This window comes from Oppia nitens, unplaced genomic scaffold (assembly GCF_028296485.1).
Source record: "Oppia nitens isolate AA-2021 unplaced genomic scaffold, nextdenovo-longstitch-racon4-pilon3 scaffold1_pilon_pilon_pilon, whole genome shotgun sequence".
Taxonomy (NCBI): domain Eukaryota; kingdom Metazoa; phylum Arthropoda; class Arachnida; order Sarcoptiformes; family Oppiidae; genus Oppia; species Oppia nitens.
The window spans coordinates 3,620,950-3,648,797 of record NW_026533199.1 but is presented as its reverse complement, the minus strand read 5'-3'; the positions used below and the strand labels follow the sequence as shown (position 1 = coordinate 3,648,797).

General features: G+C 29.1%; 4 protein-coding genes across 7 annotated transcripts in view; 1 reads left to right on the top strand and 3 right to left on the bottom strand.

The window, feature by feature from the left end:
• LOC128952977 (IDLSRF-like peptide) overlaps positions 1-8,338 on the bottom strand; it is a 134,827-nt gene extending 126,489 nt beyond the window's left edge. For both annotated transcript variants that reach the window (XM_054298458.1, XM_054298456.1), the window contains exon 1: positions 8,324-8,338. The gene's annotated coding sequence lies outside the window, so the exon portion shown is untranslated. The remainder of the gene's footprint in view (positions 1-8,323) is intronic.
• Positions 60-21,764, bottom strand: LOC128952938 (EH domain-binding protein 1-like). Of its 3 annotated transcripts, none has more exons than XM_054298411.1 (12): positions 21,610-21,764; positions 19,155-19,559; positions 14,390-15,801; positions 13,869-14,212; positions 13,607-13,720; positions 11,961-12,279; positions 11,322-11,369; positions 10,957-11,160; positions 10,400-10,499; positions 5,990-6,063; positions 3,050-3,164; positions 60-297 (listed from the first exon to the last, which is right to left on the bottom strand). In XM_054298411.1, the coding sequence occupies exons 1-12, from the start codon at positions 21,711-21,713 to the stop codon at positions 207-209; spliced, it is 3,330 nt and encodes a 1,109-aa protein (XP_054154386.1). In that variant the 5' UTR covers positions 21,714-21,764; the 3' UTR covers positions 60-206. The 3 variants fall into 3 exon arrangements, with proteins under 3 accessions (XP_054154386.1, XP_054154387.1, XP_054154388.1); XM_054298412.1 differs by having other exon boundaries at positions 14,399-15,801; XM_054298413.1 differs by lacking the exon at positions 11,322-11,369.
• A 910-nt stretch (positions 21,765-22,674) lies between these two features.
• Positions 22,675-24,290, bottom strand: LOC128952962 (ribosome biogenesis protein NOP53-like). The gene is made up of 2 exons (XM_054298441.1): positions 24,036-24,290; positions 22,675-23,958 (listed from the first exon to the last, which is right to left on the bottom strand). The coding sequence occupies exons 1-2, from the start codon at positions 24,158-24,160 to the stop codon at positions 22,734-22,736; spliced, it is 1,350 nt and encodes a 449-aa protein (XP_054154416.1). The 5' UTR covers positions 24,161-24,290; the 3' UTR covers positions 22,675-22,733.
• A 122-nt stretch (positions 24,291-24,412) lies between these two features.
• LOC128952947 (U4/U6.U5 tri-snRNP-associated protein 1-like) lies at positions 24,413-27,403 on the top strand. The gene is made up of 6 exons (XM_054298423.1): positions 24,413-24,869; positions 24,949-25,003; positions 25,069-26,787; positions 26,848-27,070; positions 27,145-27,263; positions 27,336-27,403. Exons 1-6 carry the CDS (start codon positions 24,542-24,544, stop codon positions 27,355-27,357), a joined length of 2,466 nt encoding a protein of 821 aa, XP_054154398.1. The 5' UTR covers positions 24,413-24,541; the 3' UTR covers positions 27,358-27,403.
• Positions 27,404-27,848: the final 445 nt, after the last annotated feature.

Here is a 27,848-nt window from a genome sequence, read left to right as displayed (position 1 = left end):
ATCGATACTAAACATTGCTAATAATAATTTTATTATTATTGTCATTATTAATAATTTATATTAATATTTATTACTTATACAGTATAATAAAATCAGCCAATAAGCTAACTGTTATGTGTTATTGGATGCCAACATATATCGTGAATGTAAATAATTTAACATTGATTTTGTCAAATGTGGTGATTGTTATCAATATTATCACAGTTTTACATAATAAGACAGTTTTTGTCTGTTGTATCGTCCGTCAGATAAATCGGTCCTTGAGTTGCATTCTCGACCATCTCGTCGTCTTCAATGCTAAACAACAAAATATATATAACAATAGAAAGCTTAATATAATCAATAAATGTATATTAAATAAATGCAGTGTCAATATGATATGCATCTCAACTAATAATGTATATTATATATGGTTTCAATTAATCATTTTTTCAGTTCAAGTCATTATTATTAAAGGTATTTCTTTTATATAACTTACAGTTCCTTACAGTTTAAGACTCGACTGAATTGGTTTAATCATTATATATATTATTATAGAGAATGCAATATTGCATGTATTGGAAGCATTGGATTGCATTTGATTTGATTGCATGCGTTTACATCATTGTAGACATCAATTGGTGGCACAAATACAGACAATAGATTCTTCACTTGTGTTAAGACTTTTGAGAAACATTGGACTCAACTTTCAATATATATATATATATATATATGACTTGAGACAAATCATTTTTCAAGAGAAACCTCTCTCTCTCTCTCTCTCTCTCTCTCTCTCTCTCTCGAATAATAATAATAATAACTATAATAATAGCTTTTAAAATGCTATTGTAGTCAATATAGTGTACAATTAGCTTAAACAGTAGCACTGGTACTGCCTGTGTAGACATGAAAGGCCACACCAAATGCCATAAACCCCCAAAAAAGTACCGCAACTAATGTTTAGCTAAACTTTAACTCGATTTAAGGCTATATTTATGCTAAATGGTACTGTGATCTAACATTTTAAGTGATATGAAACTAATTTATAATTAACTTTTGCCATAACATTAACTAATTTATGACTTTCGCCAACTTTTTCCGTAACACCGTTTCAGTAATGATTACACAATAATAACAATAAAAACAAAATCATTGCTGCAATAGATTTTATGAAAGCACTTGCAGTGCTAAACTAAAATAATAGGACATAAAAACACATATACGAGTCAACTAATAAAAATTCAATACATTTCAAAAACCATTGTATAGCATTTAGACAATAACTATAAATATTGTTAGCAATAATTATGTAAACATTTTGTAATTATTGGAAAACAATAAAATAAATAGTAATTTGTTTTATTTTATAAAAACGCGATACTATTTGGTGATATTAAAAAAAGTGCTAATATTTTTAAAAGCAAATAAATAATTTTCAAAGTTTGAAAAATGAATAACTAATTGATTGTATGAAATTACTTAAGTTATCAACATAAGGATTATTTGTTAATCTATAAATTGAATTAGAAATTAATGTAAAAAATATTAGCATCCATTTCATTGATCTCTGTATTTATTATATAAATGTTAGACAAACACTAAGAACTTTAAGTGATTATATATTTTTGAAAGTTAAACAAAATGAGAAACGAGCGATAAAAATGCAATAATTTAAAAGTCAATTTGTGATCAGACATTGATCGGGCACTGGTAGGGCATGATTTAGGGCCGGCAATTAACCCTTTCGACACAATAAAACCATTTCTAATGGCGTGCATTTGATTTATATTATGAGCACATTCTGGTTGCCAGCACTGGCCGTAAATTATATAAAAGTGCCAAATAAAATATTAAAAAACAAGTTGAGAGAGAGAGAGAGAGAGAGAGAGAGAGAGAGAGAGAGAGAAAGAGAGAGAGAGAAAGAGAGAGAGAGAGAGARAGAGAGAGAGAGACTGGTATTGGTAGTGATGGGCTTCATGCTTATAGATGCTGTGTCTCAATAATGGGTGCTTTAGTCGTATGTTTACAGCCTTTTCACGAACATTGCTCTCAACATTACATCCGCGATATTTTGCATCAAATAAATCGGCATTGAATCCGGCAATTGAGCACCGGTATAGTGAGAGAGACACCAAATGATGCTAAGCTAAACACTGGGGGGTTGAACTATATATATACAGTACATTTATAAACTGTATACACTGTGTGTATATATGCCATGTAATGACTGAGATACACACCTGTGCTCTCACTTCTCGATGTTTCGACTTTTTGCTTATTTCGACAAAATTCAAGTCAGAAATGAGTGCAAAATATTACCGACACACACAAGGTATCAAAGATATACAGTCAAACATCGACCAAAAGCTGGCCATTTAGGCAAAGGGGGGTCTGTTGTCACACCAATCAAATCATGTTAACAAATTATATTGAGATCATAGGTCATCCCAGGCATGCTATGTATTGCATCAGAAAATAAATTATAATTTTTTTAACATCAAATCCAACAGAAATATGAAACAAATTCATTGCATATCTTTCTCTCGCTATTTCTTTATAGAGTTTGTACATCCATTCACATCCATTCATAGGCATTCCCGATATGCCATTAATAGCATTGACCTCTGATTGACATCAATATAACTTTTAGGATATACTATGAAAGTTGAACACAGATTTAGATTGTATTTCAAAATAAACATTTTGTTAAGCGTTCAAAATGTTGTGGTTTTTAACACTAAAATAAAAACAAATTTTGAATGAAAACTAAGTAATTGAAAGAAGAAGTGCTTCCACTCATTCACTTTTCAAACAACAGCCCTAATGAGCCCTAAAAAGATTAGTTTCAAAGACATAGACATAGACTCAGTAAAAGAAAGACACAGTAGTGCTGTATATATGCTGTTTGTCGACAAATCACAGGAAATGATTCCCGCAGTGAATGTCTACCACAAGTAAATATCTGACAACTCTTCTGACATTTTTTGGAGACATACAAGTGATGTGTGCAATGAAATTACTAAACAAACAACGAGTATATACTGTATAATAACTATAGTATAGTACTTACGCTCTCTCTTGAGTATCGAGATGTTGGACCAACTCATCCCTTTTATTGACAATTGTCACCAATTCCTCCAAAAGCAACTTTTCCCGCTGTTTCTGGCTTTCAGTTTTTTGCCAATCTATAGATTAAATAGAAAATTGATATCAAAACAAATGAGAAACTGTTTTTTCAATAGATTTCAGAGATAAGAGTATAAAAAAATTAAAAAGTGAGTTATAAAATGCTAACTATGTTTTGCTAAATGTCAGTACATTATAATGCATGTGTAATGATATATCAAAAGTAATTGCTTTTAACAATCATATTATTTTAATAGGAATACTGGTGTTAATGATAGCTATAAGATACCAGTGTTTGTAATATTACATCGGATGGTCCTCTTATGCCATTCAAGGTTATCAATACATATATATGGTATTCATTGACCGAAATGATAGTTTGATCGATAGTTTAATTACTGCCGAGTTTGGCATTCCTATCGTCAATAGTGATAATATGGGTCATTGGTTTGCAATTGTAATCAATACAAACCAATAGCAATGATAAACAAGATTACATGTATTGCTGTCATTAAATCATCTGATGGATGACTACTGGGCGGCGCATTATATCTTCAAGTGGCCGATCGGCCGATCAATTCAATTGGCAGCCGAAGTGAGAAAAAATATGTAACCAAAAGACAACTAACAATAATCTAAACACAATAACAGTTAACTGATGGCCTGTGGAGTAGTTTTAATCAAAAGCATAGGTGATAAACATGTCATAAATAGTTTTGAGGCACTCTTTACTATAATACACATCAATATGTGTTTGATATTTGATAATTCAATCTCAACTTGTTTTACGCCATTTATGAATCTATTATTTATAAATATTTGATGCATAACTTCAATATATAATGAATGCCATTATTTTTTCCTTCTCTATCTTTCTCTCTAAATATATAATATCTTCCCATTGAATAAAGCAATTGCTTAAAAATAATAGCCAAACACCTTAACCTTTTTTGCTGTGGTGTTAAGCACTTAAAAGTAATATTTATTTCATAATAACAGTGAGAAACGCTGTATGCATAACATCTAATTTATACGGCATTTAAAAGTAATCACAAGCAAAAAACTATTAAAATTTTTAGTTGTATTTTTCATGTACTTTAACACCAACTCTTTATTTAGCTATTGATTAAAATTTCATGAAATTCTTTGTATATATAGCTTCCCAAATGCAATACCTGTACTAATGTCTAACTGAGAGGACTAAAAATGCAATTTATTTTTATCTTCATTTTAAACATTTTCTTTGCAAATAACAATTTTCTAAATTTCGGCAATATTTCAATATATATTTAATTTACGGTTATATACAGTATAAAATATATTCAATTATTGTTTTAAAATGATAAACTTTTTAAAGAAAATTTCAATTTATAATACCCTTATATATAGAAACTTTCTAATAAAGCATCCAAACAAAACATAATAAATGTTTCAAAATTAAGATATTAAATATTATAATATTTTTAAAAAGTTACATATTGTTTACTAAAGTTTGTTTGTATTTAATATAAACGTAAGTTTAACACAAATTGGCATTAAAAATATAAATAAATTGTTTCTTTTATATTTCATATGTTTTATAAAATTACGAGTTTAAAGTTTTAAAGTAAATAAATTGTTAGCATTTGGCTAAAAAATAAAGCCTCAATTTTTTTGATGGCAAACTTTCCAATGTTACCAAAATAATGTTCAATTTATGTGTGATATAAAAGAGATTATTATGTGAATAGTGAATCTATATATATAAGTATAAATCAAAAGGTCTTCAAAAAATAGCCTCAAGTTATTTATCTAAAACTAAACTCACTATAAAAGTGTGATCGCTATTACTGTTTGTGAAAGGCATCGATAAAAATGCTTTTTATATTGAATTTTGTTTTGTTTTTATAAATTATTTCAAATGTTTCGATCAAATAAAATATCGGAGAGATTATTGAGACTAAAATAATCAACCATTTGTGTAAATATATGAAAAAACAAATCAAAAAGAGATATAAATTTGAAATTCAATGCAACTAAAAGATCAGTACTAAGATTTAATATGAAAATGATATAATATATTAAAATAAATATTACTATATATTTCAATATACAGTATTTGACTAAATATTTAAATGACTATGAAATACAATAGTAAACTAATAAAATATTTGTTATCAATGGATTCATAGACAAAAATATGATACATAATGTACATATAATTTTTAATACATTATTAACTCACATGAGATTCATAATAAGAGTAAAGTTGGAGGGAAAGAGAGAGAGAGAGAGAGAGAGAGAGAGAGAGAGAGAGAGAGAGAGAGAGAGAGAGCAAATAATTTATATTATATAAGTTTTTGGCAATTTTGGTAAGTTTTGAGAGAGAGAGAGAGAGAGAGAGAGAGAGAGAGAGAGAGAGAGAGAGAGAGAGAGAGATGTACTCTAATGTTATAGTCTTAAGCCGCTTATCAAAGGGAGACCATTGAAGAATCATATATGGAGTGAGAGAGAGAGAGAGAGAGAGAGAGAGAGAGAGAGAGAGAGAGAGAGAGAGAGAGAGAGTGCATCACTACTAATATAAACCATTACGATATGGTATATGTGTTGCTAATGTAAAGCCAACTATCGCTGCAACACTGCATCCATACATCCATACAACCCATAGTTACTATTATTGTTAGAGTAAGTAAATGAAAAAATAGCTATCAGGCACTGGCATATCAGCCATTTCCAGCATAATTATGTTGGCATCCATTGTCTATTATATCCAGCATCCAATACAATACATTATATAGAGTCAGACATTGGTTTTAGCAAAACAGTCACACATTGCCAGAGCGAGACATGACATCAGCTCTAATGCCAAACAAAATAAGCAAAAGGATGTCATTTGCAAACTTACCTTCAATTGCAAGAATAGATCGCAACTCTTTGTTTAGTAATTCAAATCTCCTCTCCATATCCGCCTCTTTCTCACTAAAATTATAAATAAACAAATGTTTTATTTTCTTTTCATTAATTCAATTTAATGTTAAAATTATATACTAAACATAGTATAGTAAGTGTTTTTAGTTTATATAATAAATAACATTTAAACAAAATTAAACCAATTAAACAAATAAATCACAAACAAACAATATTACTAAAAATAAATCAACCAATTTTTAAAAATTTATTTAAAGATATTAAAATTACGACAAAATATTTAATTATTAAAATTAATTAAAATTATAAAAATAGACTAAAAATGAAAATTTTGCAAAACAACTTATTTCCTAAATTCAATAAAATTCTTATTTTTCAATGTATCCAAAATTTAAGTTCGCTTTGTATAAAAAATGATTGTATTTATTTGGTCTATAACTAAGTAATATTAAGAAATATACTGTATTTCCAAAATAAGTAATTGAATATAATTTAAATGTTTGTGTCATTGTATTGACTGAATGTATTGTAAGGTGACTGAGGCCACGGAAACAACAATAACAAAAAGTTAGTAAATTTTTTTCATAATAACTTAGTATTGATATTATGATTAGATTTGGAGCTAATTCTCATATGAAGTGTATAGTAGTGTAGACCACACCATAACATCATAACCATCACCTTTGTTGGGGGATTTCAATTACGGTTAACTATAGGGACGGACTGGGGTATTGGCGACCAATTTCATGGTGGTATATAACATATCAATGCTATGCTATATATATCCGTTCAGTCAATGGCTGATTGAATTTGTTTGACATTTCATTCAAATTACAAATCTAGACATAAATCGCGTGACTCTATGGACTGTAGGACTGGTAGTAGTAGTAGTAGTACTGCTGTGAATCAACAGCACCTGAAAATGAGTAGAGTTTCTAATTTTCTGATCAAAACATTTGAGACATTCGTCAGAAATGGTGCGGCAAATCATATAAATGTCTGTCACCGGTATTGTTAGCTGTTTGGGAACCGCATTGAGAACCACTAAATATCTAATGGATAAATAATGGACACACAATACATGAAAATGGATATAAGAAATTGAAACTCGAAGGTCAATACGGGACACAAACTCATCTCATGAATAAAATCACTGCACATAACAATCATTGTATAGCTATGGCAGACCACCCCTACTGTATGACTACACTATTTGTGACGATAAGGCTTGAGACCTACACGAAGGGCCGATTTTCCAACTGATCGCTTCTCAATATAAAGGGTGTGAAACAGTGTCCTGTGCTCTATACCCATAAACATATACAACACTTTCCATTAGCACTAGTAGTCAAATAATGGTAGTAATGATTAACTCTATCCACAATTCTAGTAATAGTAATGAATAGTAATAGGCTATTACTAATAGAAATTCACAATTTATAGGCATTTCCGTCAAATTAATGAATTTGCATCACTAGCTATGTGTAGCTCAATGTAATAATAATATAGTACTGTGCTATTTATAAGTGTAGTCGCTTTGATTGAAATTAAAATGAAAATATTTTTATGATGTGATTGAAGATTGTGGTTCACACCAGCAAATCACTTATTTTTTGACATTACTTTTTACATGTTTTAAATTAGTTTTAGAAATTTATAGTATTTTTAAAAAACACTAAAACATGTCTAAAGAAATGTTGAAAAAATATGTTAGGAATGCGTTCCTATGTTTCTTAAAGACAGTGAATGGCTTCACATAAGAGAGAAAAAAGAGAAAAAATCATTGAAAATGTTGTGTTAAGTGTGAAAACTGGAATCTATTGGACACAAACAGCAACAGTGAACACAATTTGTCAGCTGATATATAGTCCCGGACTTTCAGGAGTGAGCCCTAAATGAGTGACACGTTATGGCTGTAAATGTATTGAAAGGTCGAAAACTTCACGCCTTTCTTAAGTATTTACTTGAGTTACCAAAAGAAAGAAAGAAAGGCTATAAAAATTGAGGCACAAAATGCATACATAATATTCCGGTCCAATGGATAATATAAATAATATGACTAATAAAATATATATAAATGCTAGTGTGCTGTCACTTGTGCTGTCATATTTGCATTCATATCCATACAAGCATTTCATCGCATTTTATATTATGTTCAATATTATGCTATACTGTATGTCAAATGTCATACATTTTAAGAAAATAGGAAAAACATATAGACATGCAATGGTATATGAAATGAGTGACAGCTAATAGGCATCACTCATAATACATATATTGCAAGTGTTTTATTTATATTATATATTATGACTTCTCTTTCCTCTCAACTTTCATGACATCAATTGCTTGATTGACTCCATAATTATTTTGACTGCAAAAGCTATTTTGAGTACAATATTGCAATTTTATGCCAAACACTAACAATCATAATTTATAGATAAATATTATACTGTATAAAGACACTATATTAATAAACATGTGATCTAACACTAAAGGTATAGCATAATAAAATGTACAAAAAATTGGGAATTTTTGTTTGAAACTATTAAATGTCAGTCAATTATTGGTTGTTTAGTTAGAAATAGCTATATATTGTCGATAAATGCAAATATCGTGTGTAATGAAAGTCAAAGTGAACACAAGTTATCTATGATTTAGTAAACACGTGAATACATATGTGCTTATTATTGTAAGCATCACTTTTTAAGAGCTTCTTGAGCCCCGAGGCTATTGCAGTGGCGCTATGCTGTCTGCAAACAGTGTTATTTATTTGAGCCTTACTTAAGGTGTTGGAAACATGCCTTTAGAAGGCCAGGTGTGCGAAAGGCATACCAAAAGAAGGTGCTTTTGGCCATACATTCAACAATCAAATGCTTTACATTTGCACTGTTAATGTATTTCCTATTTTATGTGCTAAACCAGTTCACAGGTTTTTCTTAATAAACAACAAAAAACACATTGCAATCATTAGTTAGGAAATTTTAATCCAAACTTAATAATTAATATATGATATAATATGAATCAATAAATTTCATAATAAGGTAGAAAAATGCTATTGAAATATGTTGTATACATTTCTCATCTAATAGCTTATATAATGATGTAATGGACAGGTAGGCATAAAATAGCTATTGAGTAGATGCTATACATACATACATACATACATACATACATACATACACATACATACATACATACATACATACATACATACATACATACACACACGTAATAAAACAGTGGATTATAATAACTGAGAAATAGTTTGCTCAGGAATTCAGTTCTCAATACATTATTATAACAAGTGATTGTAGAAAATGATTAATTAATGAGTTTTTATTGTCTGTGAAATTATATCTCATAGCGAATAATACTATTGATTCAATTCATGAGTGCTTGTGTTGTGTTGCTGTTGCCATTCAACTGTATAACAAAGTCAGTGCTATTAGCAGTGTATCTAACATTGTATTTGGCTGTACGTACGGGTCTAAACTCCCGACAAATTTTTCAAATATATTTTGATGCTTTGTTTCACTGATGAGAGACAGACTTATAAGAGAGAGAGAGAGAGAGAGAGAGAGAGAGAGAGAGAGAGAGAGAGAGAGAGAGAGAGAGAGAGTGGAAAGGGAGCGAATATAACGTATGTATGTATCGGTGCATTTGGTCCCGAGTGATAAGGGATTTGTTAAAAGAAGATTATGATGATTATAATAATGGCCACAATAAGCACTAATGAGTTGCCTATAATAGTAATAGATGTACTGTTTTCTACACTTTTGACAATAACTATGAATGGAGAAGAAGAAGAAGAACCCTCAGACCCTATAAAAGGTAATCCAAATCAATTAGAGATCAACTCCAATGCCTAACCATATATTGCTATACTGTATGTCATAACTAATGGTTTATAGTCTTTATGATCACTATTTTTAAATATTCATTTCATTCATGCATTTCATTTTGAAACACAAGCTTTCAATCATACCATATATAATGTATATACCATTTATTGATTACAATTTGCAATTAATTTTGCAAAAATATCAATGAAAACAAAAACAACTCAACAGAAAATTACATCATAAATACTTTCTTAAATAATTCAGTAATAATAGTACTAATAATAATAATAATTAATGCAACCCATCAATAAAAATAACAAAAATAATTTTTTAATCCCTTTCAAAAACCCCTAAATCGATAGCAACTTTAGTTACAATTTTATATAACAAATAACGATACGACAGAAGAAAAATAAATAAAACAAAAAATTGTCTCCAATTTCTAAGTGAAAGTAACAAACAAAACACAACAAAATAAATAAATAAATAAGTTTTAAGATAAACAAAAACGATAGGTAATAAAAAAAGTGAATTATTTTTCTCACATAATATTTAGTTGCATTTGTCTCCTGATTACGGCATTCCTCTTATTCACTAAAACGAACCACTTCTGCATCAGTCTTTCTTCTTCCCTTTTGGCGCCACCTAATGATACCATAACATAGTATTAGTCATCAGATTATCAATTGAGTCAAAGAGTGGCACAATAGTGGCAAAGAGTAGCAAAGAGAGCATACAGTTTAGGCAAACAAGAGTTTTAAAACATATCATTTGTGTGTCTCTCCTATTGATATATTCATAGTATTTAGGTATTAAAAAACTAAAGTATAGATATATTCCCTTTTCTGTGTATATATTATTTTCTGTTAAAAAGAAGATTAGACTAAAACCTGTGAAGTCAGGCGTAAAGTTTGTTTTGGATTATGATATATAAGTTTTAGGTAATACATGATATATACAGTGTATATGAGTTTATAAATATTTGTCGGTATGTTATTAAAAATTCATATCAATTTCATATTCAATACAGATATAAGGAGTGTCGCCCTAAGTAGGTATTGGTGTGTAAGGAAATGTTTAGTCAGCAAATGGTTTAGTATACCGGTCTCCATAATCTTGCGAAGTCGCTTCTCCAGAAAGTGTGCCTCTCTATCGATCTGTTCCTCTTCCCGTTCCAATGCCTCGATCTCATTGGACACGTATGTCGAGTTCGGCACTAGTTTACCGTTCAGACTATTAATGTTATCCACTGTCGACACAACCCTATTGTCCACTTCCTCGTCGTTTCCGTTTACTTCTGTATTAGCTAAACAACAATAGAGTCACAGATTATAAGATTAATTGACAATTTCAATGAAACGTTTGATATGATTGATAAATATTGTTACAATAATATTATTATTTGCTGTATATATTTACTGAAAAATAACTTAAGAAAATCAAATAACAATAAAAAATAAATCTCACCACTAATTGGTTTTTTGAATTGATAAAAGTTAAAGTGACGCACTTTGCCTACCAGTGCAAAACCAATGTTGCAAACCATGCAAAATAAAATAAGTGGCAAATTATCAATATATTAGTTTTATACAAATCATTCAAACAATTATGCAATTATTTGTATAATAAACACCATGCAATTATATGTGTATCTTATTATATTATATACTGTAAAATTTATATTAAAAATTACATTATTAAATCTCAACATATATAAACATAATTTCAAAATTTTTAAATTTTTAAAAATCATTCATATTAATCATTCACAAAATATCATTATCAATTATTGCATTTAAAAAAACAACTATTCTGTATTCAATTATTTAGTACATATTGTTTAATCTAATTTATAGATCGATACCATGCTCTTTGCAAAAAAAAAATAATAAATTTTTTAAAAATGTCTTAACCATACAAAACAACTAGATTTGATATTTTTTGAGATAAAGTAACGTTTCAAGTCTATTAACATTTAGAATTTAAATATTTATAGTAATTTTAAATTTATGATTTCTTAAATATTGATTTAATATTTTTCTAAATAATTTCTGAAATTTTGATTTCAATAATACTACTAATAAAATAATATAAAACACAATTAACCTCTTCGTGATAAAACTTTGTTATTCAAATTCAAGTTATTGCTTGCGTTGCTTATCATTTCATTATAATTAAAAGATCTATTATTTTCAATGTTATAATTATCATTTAAATTTCTATTATAATTATTGTCGATATTGTTGTTGTCTACAGTATTGCTATTGATATTTGCGTTGATATTGATGTTATGAAATCCATTAGCCATCGTGTCTGGTGGTGAGTCTAAGCTGGTCCACGGGATGGCATTTGTGATGCCTTGTTTGGCCTCAGCTATCAATCTTCTGGCTCTTTCTCTCAGATGTCTTTGTCGCTCCTCTTCTTGCTATTTATTTAATTAGAAAATCATTAAACATTAATTATATTACTAAATATAATTAAATACAAAACATAAGACTAATGTAAAATACATTAATAAATCAATATTTTAGAGTTTGAAGCAAACATTTTTAGCGATAACGATAAAAATTTTTATATAATCTAATATTATCGTAAATGCTTAAAACATTTTATTATATTAGCTTTTATATTACAATATAATTATAATACATAACTATAAAAAAAAGTGAATGCTGATGATGTTATATAATATATATTTTAATAGTGTAAACGCCTAATATTGTTTCTATATAAATATATCCATAATAAGTTAGTTTCATAACAATATAAAACAATGTTTTTTCATGCACTACCATAATGTAGATAAAATAATATAAAAAGATATGTTGACTAAACCAACATTTATCGATCAGATGTTTCTGCAATTAATGTTATTTATCTATTTTATGTGTTAAGACTATTTAAAGTGACTAAACATTTACAGACGCATCGCATAAAATGCTTAGCAAAGAGTTTTTTCTACTCTTTTAGTTTAATTTTTTTAAACAAAAGCATTTCATATAATAATAATAGACCTTTTCTTTTGACAAATTATATATACATATATAAAGTTTCTTTAAAAATATCATTATTATTTCATGCAAATTATTTTTTGTTTTACATAGTTAATTTTATATAATAAATATGAGCATGATAAATGTTTATTATATATATATATATTATACAGTATATAAACTTGGTATCAAAAATAATATTCACACACCATCTTAATAATTCATGACAAAAATATAACATTTGTTTTTTTTTGTATTTTTTATTCACTTTACTATTACTTTTGTTTTTATGAGAGAGAAAAAATAAATAAGCAGACAATGTTATAAATTAATAATTTATGTGTTATATTCAAGCAATAACTTATTAATGTTTTTTGTTAAATAAACATATCATATAAATGTCTATCAAATAAAAACTAAAGTACTATAAGCTTTATGTCATAATCTATTATATTTTTACATTAGACTAATTTGAGATATTATAGTAGCTAAATAAATGAAAAATAAAATAAGAAATACAACACAAATTTAAAAAATAAATATATGATAATTAATCATTGTGTATACTGTACATCTAATATATACAATATACAGTACTATATCTCTATATAATGTATATATTATACACCTCATTAATTATTTAGCTTATTTGCACTTACGGTATATATTATTATTTTTCTTTATATTTAAAATTCATAAAATAATAATTGTAACAAAAATTATGCTAAACTATAATATAAAAAATATATTTATATATACTTTAGATAGATTTCCAATGGGTTGAGTATTTCTTTGAGTGAGTGCCTCTTTCCTTGCATTGTCCAGTAGTTTGCGGGCCCTCTCTTTAAGCTCTTCTTGACGAGAGAGCGGTCGCTAAATAAAAGCGAAAGTAAAGAAATTGAGTGCAAATTAATTGAAAGGATTAAGTCTTAGAGTCAACTGATATAAATCATTTGTCTAATAAAACCAGAAAAATAGAAGAAAAAAGAAAACTAATTAAAAGTTTAATTAAAAGTTTTACTCTTCGCGGATCAACAAGAAATGAATGGCCAGTTGGAGCTGAATGTGCTCTTTGTAGTCTATATGACTTGGATGGAGACAAATCCAATAGTCCCGGAGCTAATTCAACGGGTTCTGCCATACGGTAAAGACCCGAATGCATTGAGCCGCCAGTGATAGTGTAATCGGTTGTTAAGCGACGGGATGATACTGATGGTGATGACGATGACGATGACGAAGGCGGTGATGGCGACAAAACGGGTGCCTTTTTATATGCATATTGAATGGGCCGTCGAATGGGTTCTCCAATAGCACTCTTCTCAGAGTCGGTATGTGAAGGAGTACTCGTCTCTGAAGAGTTTTGTGCTAACAAAAGAAAAATACAAAAAAAAAGAGTAAATAACAACTGAAAGTCATTAAATAAAAATAATGTTTTCCTATCGTTAATGAATTATTCACTAAAAAAATAAATGAATGAAACTCAAGAATGTGAACGAAAAATGAATTAATAATAAATAAATAATTAATTAATTAATTTCATACATTTGTTACCATTTCTGTGATGAGTTAATTCAATCTCTTCGTCGCTATCGGAGTCAAAAGGGTATAAAAGTTGTTTGCGAGTCATTAGCTTTGGCTTCTCCCGACTCCCACTCATCGATCCATTACTGCTGTCAGTGTTGTTGTTGTCTGTTATGGATGTTGTTGTTGTCGTCGTCTGCACTTCTTTTTGATTTCCATTATCTTTGAGATCCAATGAATTTGATAAAATCTTTTGCAATTCTTTAAGTTTACCATTTCTTAGCCGCGAAAAACTGAACTTTTCTTTCGTTTTGTTTGAGTTGTGATGTGTTGGTGAGACAGTAGTATTACCGGAATCTCCAGTCGACGACAATTCACTCCTATTGCCCCCAATTTGTCTCTTATTATGAATTAAACTCCCATTAGTGTTGGTTTCATCTACCATTGAAAACGCTTTATTGTCGATAGCTTTAACATAACTAATAACATCGTCTCTCATCTCTTCTTTATTTGTTGAATTAGATCTGATTGTTCTCTTTCTTTGATTAAACTGGTTGTCATTTATTTGGTTGTCATTCAATTGATTGCAATCAACTTCATTATCGCTATCCTGTTCTCCAATAGTATACATTGAGTCTTTAGCTGTGTCACCAATTTGTTGTAATTGCATCTCTTGGCCACAAAAGTGAGCTCTAAGTTGATATAAGTATGTCATTACTGATAGCTTATCGGGAACTGATAACATTAGCATATCAGATGGTTCAATAAGTTTAGGTATTCCCATAGTGGCCGCCGCGTCAAATGCTTTCTTGCAGTTAACCTTTATATCAGACGGAGAGAGTTGACTAAAATTAATAAGATCTGGTCTGAAGTGATGAATGATTGCACAAAAAGCCATTCCATTCCTCCAAGAAGTAGTCATATTTGTCACTTTGACGCCGTGATAGCCAGTCGTGACTGTCTTACACCAACTTAACAGGTCTTCTGTGGCCGAATAGACTGGCATTTGTTCGTCACAAGAGCTCACAAATGAGCTGTCATTAGTTGGACTAATTAAAGAAGTGTCTAATTTGTAGGTTAAATCACTTGTATCCAAATTATCGACAGTTTCTGGTTCTGTACTTTCGTCAGGACTCGTGAAAGAAGTTTCGTTCACTTGGTTTGGCTTCTGGTTCTCGTCAGTGGCTGTGGTATTCACTTCAGTGCTATCATTGAGTGAATGTTGCAATCGGAGAGGCATTTGCTCGAACTCAATGTTCTCGCGTATGCTTTCCATTGAGAGGACAGGCATTTGCGCGTCAGCACCACTATAGCTCACTGAAGATCTCTCAGCTATCGAGCCGTCAACCGTGTCGTCAAAATCTTCAATATTTCCAATGTCTTCCAACGGCTTTATACTCATAAGACTGGCTATACTTTGCATGTCTTCATCGCTAAATGTGATCATAAATCATGTGTTACGCTCTCATAGCTTTTAGACACAATATTATTGCACACAAACTAAACAAACATTACACTAACTGTTAGTTTTGATATTCATATAAAGTTTTCTTTTGATATCAAACTCTTGAGAGTTAAAAGTATGGTCACTCCTATTGCAGATTATGTTTATTTATATTCATATCCTAACTCAACAAATAAATGGTCGCAAAGAATATTCTGTTGCGAATCAAAAGTAGTCCTACTTTTCTAACTATTCCTGGTTTATGGCAATACTTATATATAAATGTTATTATTCATCATTATTGCCGCAAACTATTAGTTTTTATGATATCCCAAAGTCTTTAATATTAAATATAATGTATTTTTATAAACATTTTTTTTTGTCTATTGATAAGTCATTAAACATAATATACACAAAATATATGTCATTTTTATATATTTATCTTAGTTTGAATTTCAGTGTATATTATGAATATATCGATTAATAATATCTCTTAAAATAAGTTGTTTTCAATTTCATTGATAATACGTTAATAACAAAACTATAAAATTTGAAATATTTATACCATTGCTTATATGCAATATATAATCGTTAAGCAGAAAGACATTATCGCAAAGTTTTATTGTCATAAAAGAAATTGTTTTGAAACGTGATCTCAAATAATAATGCAATGGTCGCTAAAATTATACTTTTTTTTTGTTTATTTGTTTGTTTCTAATGTTGTTTTATTTTCTGCCAGAATAGCCTCGAAGTAGCCAAAAGTCAGTGAAATTATTTTATTAATTAAAGAGAAAAAAACTTTCGTTTTCATCAAATGACTTAATGGCCATCAATTGTTAAGGAGAAGAGCTGAATGGCAATCGAGGCTTTAATTAATATAACCGAGTGATACATTTGACCATTAATTTCCTTAAGACAAGTGCCGGGGTTTGTTTGCACTGTGTTTTCAACATTTTTATACTAACAACTGATATCATATGTACCCCAATATTGTTTATAACAATTATTTTTATGTAATAATTCGTGCAATAAGTTTTATACATATATACAGTATAAAATCATTTGTCAAAATAGCTGGCACTAGTTTTTTGGCTAAATGTTTATTAAATTAATTGACTTATTTCGCTGAAATATTTTAATAAATAATAGATTTTCTGACAACATTTGATGCTATAGTGAACTTTTATGTGACTAATCATCGGATAGCAAATATTTGTCTCTAATTATCTATTTTTCAAATCAAATCCATTTAATAAAAAATTGTACTTGATTCAAATAGAAATGTTTCTATATATATTTTGACAATTTACTTAAAGTTATTTAGTTTATTCACAAATTGTATTATTACAAATTAAATTATTAAAAATTGCTTATTACATGTATAATGTTATATTGTTTACTAGATATTAAGCAAAATATACCAATAGTTTGCAATTATAATTTTTATTTTATTAACCATTTGATGAATATCTCATAATTTGATATACATTTTATAGTTTTTAAAATATGGCATCTACTTGTCCCTATATACCGGTGTTTAGTTACATAATATAATTAAATATTGTTAGAAAATGCAAAGTTGTAAAAATATTGCTCACTATATATATATATATATATATATATATATATATATATTAAAACTGTGCCGACTATTTTGAAAATAATTGTATTTTGGTTTATATATTTTGGTGTTGTTCTTATATTTTAGCATTTCATGTGTGATATGCTATAAACTTTCAACAATTGCGATAAAATAAAACGTTTAGATTCGCTTCAATGAAAAAGTGCTAATGAAATAAATATTTTTTATATTTCCATTCAACACAACAAATATGCTCTGAATTTAACAAATAAATAAAAAATTAGAAAAATTATATAAAATATATTAATAATATGATTTTTTATTTAAAAAATCAATAAACTGAGTAAAAACTACAAAATTACTGATAGCTTTTCAGCTCAAATCAAATGTTAAATCAATTTTATAAGCACTCGAAGGAAAATAGATAAAAGAATAATAAATAGTTATAAATGTTATGTAATGTAATGTCATTTCCTTAAAAATATTTACTTATGTTAAGTGGTTTCTTATATTACAGTAATATATTTAATATATATATATATATAACACATTTATAATATGTCTCACTATCTGTTTAGTGTTAAATTTTTACAATCGTCACTATAATTCAATGGATAACTTATGTTTGACACATAAAAATATATTTCTTATTTTAAAAAGTAAAGTCAATGTTATTTTTTGGACACAGGAGTGATGACCAATACATGAGTTGTCGATTCAATAGGTCTTTCTCTGAAGATTTCCGACATAAATCAGGAAAATCTATAAATCTAAAGGAAATGCTATTTAAGGCACACATATGTGTTGTCTATCTCTGGATTTTAATCGCAAAAATCGATTTAATATATACTAAGTCAGCGATGAGTTTGAGTGCCAGAGATATCTCGTGATATCTCTCTAGTGATTGAATTGAATAGAAAAATGCTTTTCACTAAATATAAGTTATATAATATTATACAACTAATACTATGTATAACAAAATGGCATCAATTTTAATGGATTTTTCAATTAAATATATAATTAATGATTTTAAACAATGTTTTCAGAAGTATTATATGAAAAATTGTATTTAAGAGATAGTTTGCGAAGCAATCAATTATGTAAAACATTTAAGAAGTGTCAACAAATACACACAAAACACACATAAAGACTAATTGTATGAATATTTATGAGTTTATATTTATATATTGTATTTATTATACAATACATTTAAGTGCTTCAAGTTTTGTTGTTTTGCAGTCAAATTAAGCAAACATTCATTGCAAACATAAACATCATTTGTAGAGCTATTTTCTATTTGCAATCCAATACTAATACTAATAGTAACACACAATTAGACAAACAATTGGATCGCAACTTAATTACCGGAAAAGCAAATCATTAATAAATTAAATTATTATATCGTTTTCCGGAGATAATTGGTCTGAAAATAAACTGCTATTTATTTATAAGTACTTATATAAAGACAACTACAATTGTATATTATATTTTCTATGTTTAGTTATATACAGTATAACAGTTTGCTTATAAAATATTCAATCGATATCTGACATTAACATTGCTATTGATTAACAAGAAATTTATCAATTGTAACGTTTATTCAATGTATTGTATGCTCTAAATACAATGAAAAAGTTTGGGGTGATTGTCCTCAAAATAAAAAGCTTATATATGTTAAAACTATTGCATGAATATCAAGAAAAAGCACTTTTATTTACAAATATATAGTTTAAACAAAAGCTAAAAAGGGTTTTCCTTACGTCGCCTTTCCTTCTCTTATGAATTGGGATGTGATTGTGAATGTCGTGTGAGATTCAGTCACTTTCCTGACAGAGCACTCACGTAATGGCAATTTGATGACCTGATGTTCAGTGGGCACAGTGTTAACTCCGTCCACATATTTGCTTAACTCTAACGGTGCAAATGCTACTTTCCTTCGACGACCATTTGGTGCCACGTCTTCAATGGCTAGAATCCACTCTTTAATTTCATATTCACTTGATCTTTGGTCACGAAATAATGTCACCTCTACTTCTAAAAGCTCTGGTATCGACCAGATGACTAAACCACGATATGGATTACGTAGAGTCGGTTCCCATGTCTTGGGATGTGTTGAATATCGACGATTCCTTCGCGTCAAAACTATACATAATTTGTTTGGTTGCCTAAAATACAATCATTCAATATTTGGTCAATTCTTGTGTTAAACTATTTATAAGCATTAGTTTTAGCTGTTAGTCGCAGACATATAGAAACACAGGCTTTCATATATATATAGACAAGAGATTGAAAAAAATAAAAAATCGATACAAAAAAGTATTACATATATTAGAGGGATGTTGTTATAAGATATATATAATATAATATAAGAAACATAAAAAGCAAAAGAGAGACCACAAGAAGCGCTTCTTTATTACCAAAAGAGAGAATTTTTGTCTTAGATATAGTAGAGGTCGACATCCAAATTGAAAACAAGTAATTGCTTTTTATATACACTTAATTCCCAAACCAAACGGTGCCCCAAAAGAATTGAAATTAAAAGTAATGTTTTCTTTTGCCGTCTCTCTCTCTCTCTCTCTCTCTCTCTATGTTTCAGACCTGTCAGTGCTTTCAATCTAACTGTTCACTCTATCTGTATGTTTGTTAGGCATACTATCTCACCTCAAATAAACTTACAGTATATAAATTTACTATATAGTTGTAATGATAATATAGTGAAAATTATTAGGACCCTTAAAGCGCAATTCATTTAGTGTAAACATAGCGTGCATTCACTATAAGCATAATTAAAATATTTGATTTGTCGTTCATGTGATATATCATGTAATATACATTTTTTGCTACTTTATTGACCAACACATGCACTCAATCACGTTATTGGTTAATACAGTATACAGTAGTTTATTGTCTATTCTGTCATTGAATTCCTTATATTTCTTATAATATTCTGTATATTACACACTCTATTGACTACTTGTATTCAGCGATTCTGTCTCTTAGTTTGTATCTAAAGTTATACTATATATAAATTTATATATGAAACGAGAGCTACTATCGACCGAATATGTAATATAAGCGCCGGTAGTTTACTGATATATCTGAGCTCAAGAAATGTTTACTAAAAGTGATGAATTTGTGTGCGAACCCAGACATAAGGCATCCATCGCTTAGTTATTATATTATACTTTTGGTCGACGAAAGCATTTATTCCTATCAATAGATTCTTCTGCTTTTTGTATAAACCATTAAATGCACATAAAATTGCATATAATTGACATTAAAATTTGCATTTTATTACAATTATCACAAAATAATTCAATTAAACTCAATTTGATTAGTTTGTATTCAATAGTTTAAGACTTATGAATGCGGACACACAATTCAATTAAGCATTCTATAGATTAAGCCTAATGTGTGGCCACACCTAATCAATAGTCCAGTGCCAGCACTATAGTCTACTTAACTATTTTTATTATAGACTCTCACTCCTAAAGGTATAACCATTTGCTTCTGGAAAAGGTATTAAAAGCTAAGTAAAGACATGTAGTGTAGACATAAAAGACTCGTATATATTGAACATAAATTTCACTTATATGTAGAACTATTGGCCAGACATGGGATCGGGGGAGTCATTACAACCATAGCAATGCAAGTCATAACAGTTTTATATAATTAAACAAAAAAGAGTATAACACTAAAAATTTAATTATTATTAGATGTCTATCAAAGAGTTGCCATATAAATGCCATAAAAACTTATAATAAAAGAGTTAATATATTGTGTCTATCTTTAGTTTTTGATCCAAAATAGATAGTAACTGATGGCAACCTATGTGGCGATCCCTTTAGTCTAACAGTGTGACCCCCAAACCAACTGTCCCTCAAGAGTGTGTGTTTGAATATACAGTAATAGTTGTCATATATTTAATGTTTGAGTTTTTCGAGTATATATATATTTGTAAGACTTTTTTATGTTTGACTATAAATTAGTTAATATATTATACAACTATACAGTAGTGTAATAATAGTGCATATCATATGACATGGGAAGTGAAAAACCATAACATTAATGAATTTCAAAATTAAAAATATAATAATAAAAACAAATAAATAGCAAATTAAATGAAAAACAAATTAATGAAAATGTATTTATTTATAATTAGTCATAGGATTGGCTGTCAGTTTGGCAGCACTTGGCGTTATTCAAAGGGCGTACCATTTGCTGTTGGCCTCGACTACCAGTTCATGAAAAGCGGCCACAAATCGGAACTTTGCGGCCCTTTTGTTGACCCGTTGTAACCGTTTCCACACCGAACTCATCGCTTATATATATATATTATCATACAATACAATCACATTAACATTTGACAACAATTTTTAATTATTATTTATATTATATATTTAATAAACATTAACTTATTTTTCAAACAAAACTATTTATATATTTGTTGTCAACACATCTATTATTACTTATTTTTTTTGGCCAAATATAACAAACATGTTATTTATTATTATTATCACACAATCACTTTGTTATTTAGTTATTTTAAAAATAATTTTTAAAACTATTCAATAAATAAAAATATACCAAAAATATTTATTTACATTAAAACATTTATTATAATTTACAAAAGTTTATAAAATTATGGTAACAATTAAGTCAAATGCAAAACGTATTGATAATCTAAAACACGTAAACACATGTTATATAACGTTATTTAAGTAATAATGTGATGCAAAACAAAATTATTAAATTATTTTTAAATTTAAATCCTATTTTAACGTAACATTCATTTAATAAATATATTTAGTGTTTACATGAAAAACATATCGTATTATATCTCCAATAGTTTTCTGTATTAATAATAAATACTGTAATCAAAAGCGACATTTCATTTGACATGTGATTTTGTAACCATAAATAATGTATAATAAATATCAATCAATTTTATATGCATTTCAATTGTCGGCAATCAATCCCCTAAACAGTCGTTATTTACCAACAAATATATTCCAAATTTTTTTTTATTTAAAAGGACTTTAAATAACAGTCAACTCATTCAATGCTATCCTCTCTCTCTCTCTCTCTCTCTCTCTCTCTCTCACTCCCACACATTCACAGTATTAGACAAATTGCTTTTAGTTTAATACATAACCATAAAAAAGATATTTTTATTTTATTTAATAAAAAATATTTTATGTTTCGCACAATTGAACAAATTTTTATGTACTTTTTCTGTTATTTTTTGTTTGCAATCATTTATACGGATAATACATATATATAGTATATATATATATATCACTTTGAAATTAAATTATGCAAAAAATATAACAAAACAATTAGACAATTGGATCCTGAGATGACTTTTTAGTATATTTCTTCATTTTATAGCGTCGTTTGAATGCTTGTCTAACTCTTGTTTCGATGATATTTCTTCGTTGAAAACTCTTAAACCTATCCTCTAATATATTTCCTTCAGTTTTAATTGTACGCAAAGAACCGGTTAATTCATTGGTCAGATTTAGCTCTATATCTGGTTTTTCATATTTATGACGACTCAACCGTTTGGGTCCCAAAAGTTTAGACTTTTCTCTATCCGTTCGGCGCTTTTGTTTCTCTTGTGATTCCTTTTCCTTTCTCTTCAATTGTTTTATAAATGTTTTCAATCTAAAGATATCATTTGCTTTAAATTTTTCTTCTTTGTCTAACTGTTTCTTTAATTTTAATTGTTTTTGCAATAATTCTTTATTTCTCTGAGCTTTTGTCTTCTTACGGTCGGACCTACCAATGAGTTGTATTGATTCATTGAGTTCATTATCGTCTTCTTCATCTTCTTTGTCCTCATTATCACTGAGACCTAATCCATGTGACATCTCATTAACATACGAACGATCATTAGGTGCCTCTGCTTTGCTTACATAGTAGTTCTCAACCAATCGTTTCAAACGTTTTTCTTCATTGACTTTATTGACCTCCACATCAAAAGCCTTCTTTAATAGCTTTTGATGTGATTCATGATCCGGATTATATGATTGTCCAGATTCTGGTACTTCAATTGATGGCAATAATGTCAGCTTTTGGTTGTGATGTTTCGGTACTTTCGGTGGTTTACTGCCTTTAAGTACTTCTTGGTAATCAATTAATTCTTTCATATCTTCATCTATTAGATCTRTCCTTTGTTGGCAATTATCCCACATGTCGTAGACTTCAAACCGTAATTTTGGATCTTTTTTAATTAATTTTTGTTTCTCTCTCTTCTGATCTAATCTTAGAAATTGTAATTTCTTTTGTGGCCATAATTTGGCAAATTTCTTGTCGTCGTTAAGAAAATTTTTCTTAACATTTTTCGACCCAATTCTGGACGGAATTGGCTTCACTTTAGACTGTGATTCAAGTAATTTAAATAATTTGAGATTTGATTGAATTTCTTTCAGTTTTGACGGTCTTTTCGTAATTTTTGTCGGCTTTGCTTTAACTTCTTTGGTATCTTTTTTGTTGACATTGTTTGTGACTGTCTTCTCGATAACAAACAAACTATCATCCGATTTGTCAGCAATGGATCCGCTATTTAATAAATAATACAAAGACATTGAATACGAAACAACTTTAAGATATGATTAAATGAATATTCAAAACAAAACCCAATTCTTTCATTGAAGCGATCGTTTTCAAGATATTCCTCGATATCTTCTACGGGACAGTGTTTACGCCACGACTTCTTTCGATTTTTACTGACTTTAATCGGTTTCTTTGTCTTGTTTGACATTATTATCAATGAGCTGATCCACCAAATAATTAATTAGTCATTAATTTAAGAGTAAGTCTTTTACTGGAAAATCTGTGTCCAAATCACACGTGTTTTGAATCCAAATAAACAACACTATTGTCAACACTATTGCCCTCTAATGACAAATACTAATCAGTCATACAATTTGTTCACAAATATTGTTAAGTATTTGAGGGCTAAAAGTGTTGACTCAAACAGTATTTAAATGTTGTGTTTGATTCTCAAAGGGAACAACACTTAGTGATTGTCGTAACGTTTGTTACAAATGACCCATAGATTGTAAACGAAGAGTCGGCTTTGAAACGACAATAGATTTTTGGGAATCAAAACAATAGACAAACAAAAATCAAGTGATAATCCATGGGTTCTTCGCGCAGACATCGGTCGCGGTCTAAGTCGAGGGACAGAACCGATAAAAGTGATCGAAATCATCGGTCATCTGACCGCAGACACAAAGAACGMGAGTCCGCGACGACTTCGGCCTCCGGATCACGAAAAAGACTGAGAACTGACACCACCTCTGATGAGGAACGGGTCGATAGAAATGATAAGAAATTAAAGGTAAAGGAAGTTAAAGATAGAGAGAAAACTAGTAACTCTTCAGTTAACAAAACTACTAAATTAGATCCAAAGAGCTCCGATGGGAGCGACAAAAGTCACAGAAGGGATGGTCATCACAGCAAAGATGGTTAGTTTGTTTGACAATTAATGTCTTCTTTAAACTAAATATTTGTTTATTAATGTCTTTATTTTGATTTAATTTGTAGATAATTTGCAAACTGAAGGCTCAAATACAGAATCTCTTTCAATTGAAGAGACAAAGTAAGTGATTGACAAACAACTTATCATTTGATTTATTGACTAAATATTTGATATTTATTTAACAGTAAATTAAGAGCGAAATTGGGTTTAAAGCCCTTAGATGTGGGATCGAGTGGTGACAACAACAAAGATAAATCAAATGAGTTGAGAATAGAGCCGTTGAAGACCGAAGAGGTATTTATTAAGACAGAGAAGATTAGCGATAAAATAGAAGCGGAAAAGATTAGGGAAAAGATTGAGACGCAGAGGAATAAGCGAAAGATGGTCCAGAAACTGAAAAATGTCAAGTCTTTGGGTGAAAGTGACGACGAGATCGACAATACAAGTGCTTGGGTTATCAAGACTCGCAAACTGGAAGAAGAAAAAGAAAGGGCTCAACAAAGAGCCAAACTATTGGAGGAAATGGATGAAGAGTTTGGTGTGAAGTCGATTATTAATGAGGAATTGATACGAAAGAAAGCAAATGCTTATTCTGGCAAAAATTTAACCGGTCTTACAGTTGGACATAAAGTTGACTCATTCAAAGAGGGACATCAATTGATTTTAACGCTTAAAGATAATGACGTGTTGGCTGAAGACGACGATGTCTTAGAGAATGTGAATTTAGTAGACGACGAAAAGGCCAATAAAAATATTGAAAATAAGTTGAAACGACCCGATTATAAACCATACGACGAGCCAGAGTTGGATGAGTTCGGTATACTTAAGACTAAGTCATTGCTTTCGAAATATGATGAAGAACTGGAAGGACCTAAAAAAGAGTCGTTTAAATTGGGTATTAGTGCTGAGAAAAAGGCAAATGATATCGAATTGATTAGAATGAAACTGAAACAAGAAGAGGGAAAGATTACATTGTTTACATCAAAACCAAAGATTGCCAGCGAATACTTTACTGAAGAAGAAATGATTAAATTTAAGAAACCAAAAAAAATACGAAAGGTTTTGCGCAAAAAGACCGATACATCAAAAGATATAAATGAAAACTTGTTTACTGATCTGACACAGAGTATTGATCACGGATCCAGAAAGAGCCGAAAAAGACATCAAAGCGATGAAATTGATGTCAAACCTCATGTAAGCGATATTAATAATGGAAATCCGAATCTTAAACAAGAGGTTCGTTCAAAAGGAGGTCTTAATTTTGATAATATGGACATCGATGAAGATGTGTTTGATCCTTCAAATCAAGACTTAAGTGATGTCATCATAGAAGAAGATGAAGCAGATAAAGAACTACAGATGGCTTTACATAAGTCACGAAAATTAAAGCAAAGATTTGACGCCGAGTCGACCACTGGTGCCGCCAGTATTGCCAAAGTGGCCGAAACTGTTAAAAGATTAAATGAAAATTTAAACGATGACATCGATGTTCCTTCTGTTTCTTCCTCTAATATTATATTGAATTCTACGGCAGAGTTTTGCCGCAATTTAGGTGACATTCCTACCTATGGTCTCGCAGGTAATAGAGATGATGACGAAGAACTTATGGAACTCATGGAACCAGAAGAAGTGAATGAAGTTCTCAATACTGAATACGACACTACTATTAGAGGCAAATGGAATGAAGTGGAAGTCAGTGAACAAGACGTGGCCAACGAGTTCGAAGAAACTGAAGGCCAACCTATTCTTGAAGAAGAACCAGATGTCACTAAAGGCTTAGTCGGGGCACTCAAGTTAGCGATGAAAAAGGGATATCTCGATAAAGAAGTCAACAAACATGGAAGTTCTTCGCGACAAAAGGCAGTACTAGAAGCCCAGTCGTATACAATTGAAGAGAAATTTTAGTAAGTTTTGTATTTTATAATACATTTTTAATGTTAATGTTATTGATTTTTCACAAACAGTGAAGACGATAAAATAGGACGAAGGGAACGATATTCAGGACCAGTTTCTGAGTTTAGAGAAAAATCCGATTATAAGCCAGAAATCAAATTGGATTACGTCGACGAAAAGGGCAGAGTTCTCGACCAGAAAGAGGCGTTCAGACATTTGTCGCACAAATTTCATGGAAAGGGTCCCTCAAAAAATAAAATCGATAAACGCATGAAAAAGAAGGAACAGATAAGTGTATGTGTTTTTTATCAATTATTTATATCAAACGTAAGTAAATGTTTTATTAACTAAATTTAATTTATTAATAGAAATTACAACAAATGAGTTCAACTGATACTCCATTGAATACATTAAAAATGTTAACCGAAAAGCAAAAAGAGTTACAAACGCCTTATTTAGTGCTTACCGGCGGACAAAAGACACTTCAGTCAGTTATCTTTATTATACTAAATAAATATTATTATTATTATTATTATTAATTTTTTTAAATAATTTTTAGGACTATATCAAAAACAAAATAATCGCATCGCTTCTTACACTATACCTCACGAAATATCACATAACCGTTATTATAATTTAATGTATTATTTTAATAAATTATAAATAAATAAATTGATAACAAAATTTTCATATACGGTAATTACTGATAATGTGTTTATTGAATAATTATTATAAATAAATTTTTGTTACAAATTTGGTTTGTGATAAAATGAAATATTTTATTGCATAAATTAACTCAATGGTTTATTAATTAATACAATTAATTTCAATAATAATATCCTTAATATCTAATTATGATATTTGTGCGTTATTAATAAATAAAGCATTTTAATATAGATTTTTTTGAATTTTGGTACTTGTAATTAGATTTTAGGCAATTAATATTGTACCTAGTCAATTTTTATATAATTTGTTATTTATAACTAAATTGGTAAATACTAACTAAAATAACTAATTAAATAGGGTTACTTAATTTTAATAACCAGTGAATTAAAAATTACAGTATATTAAA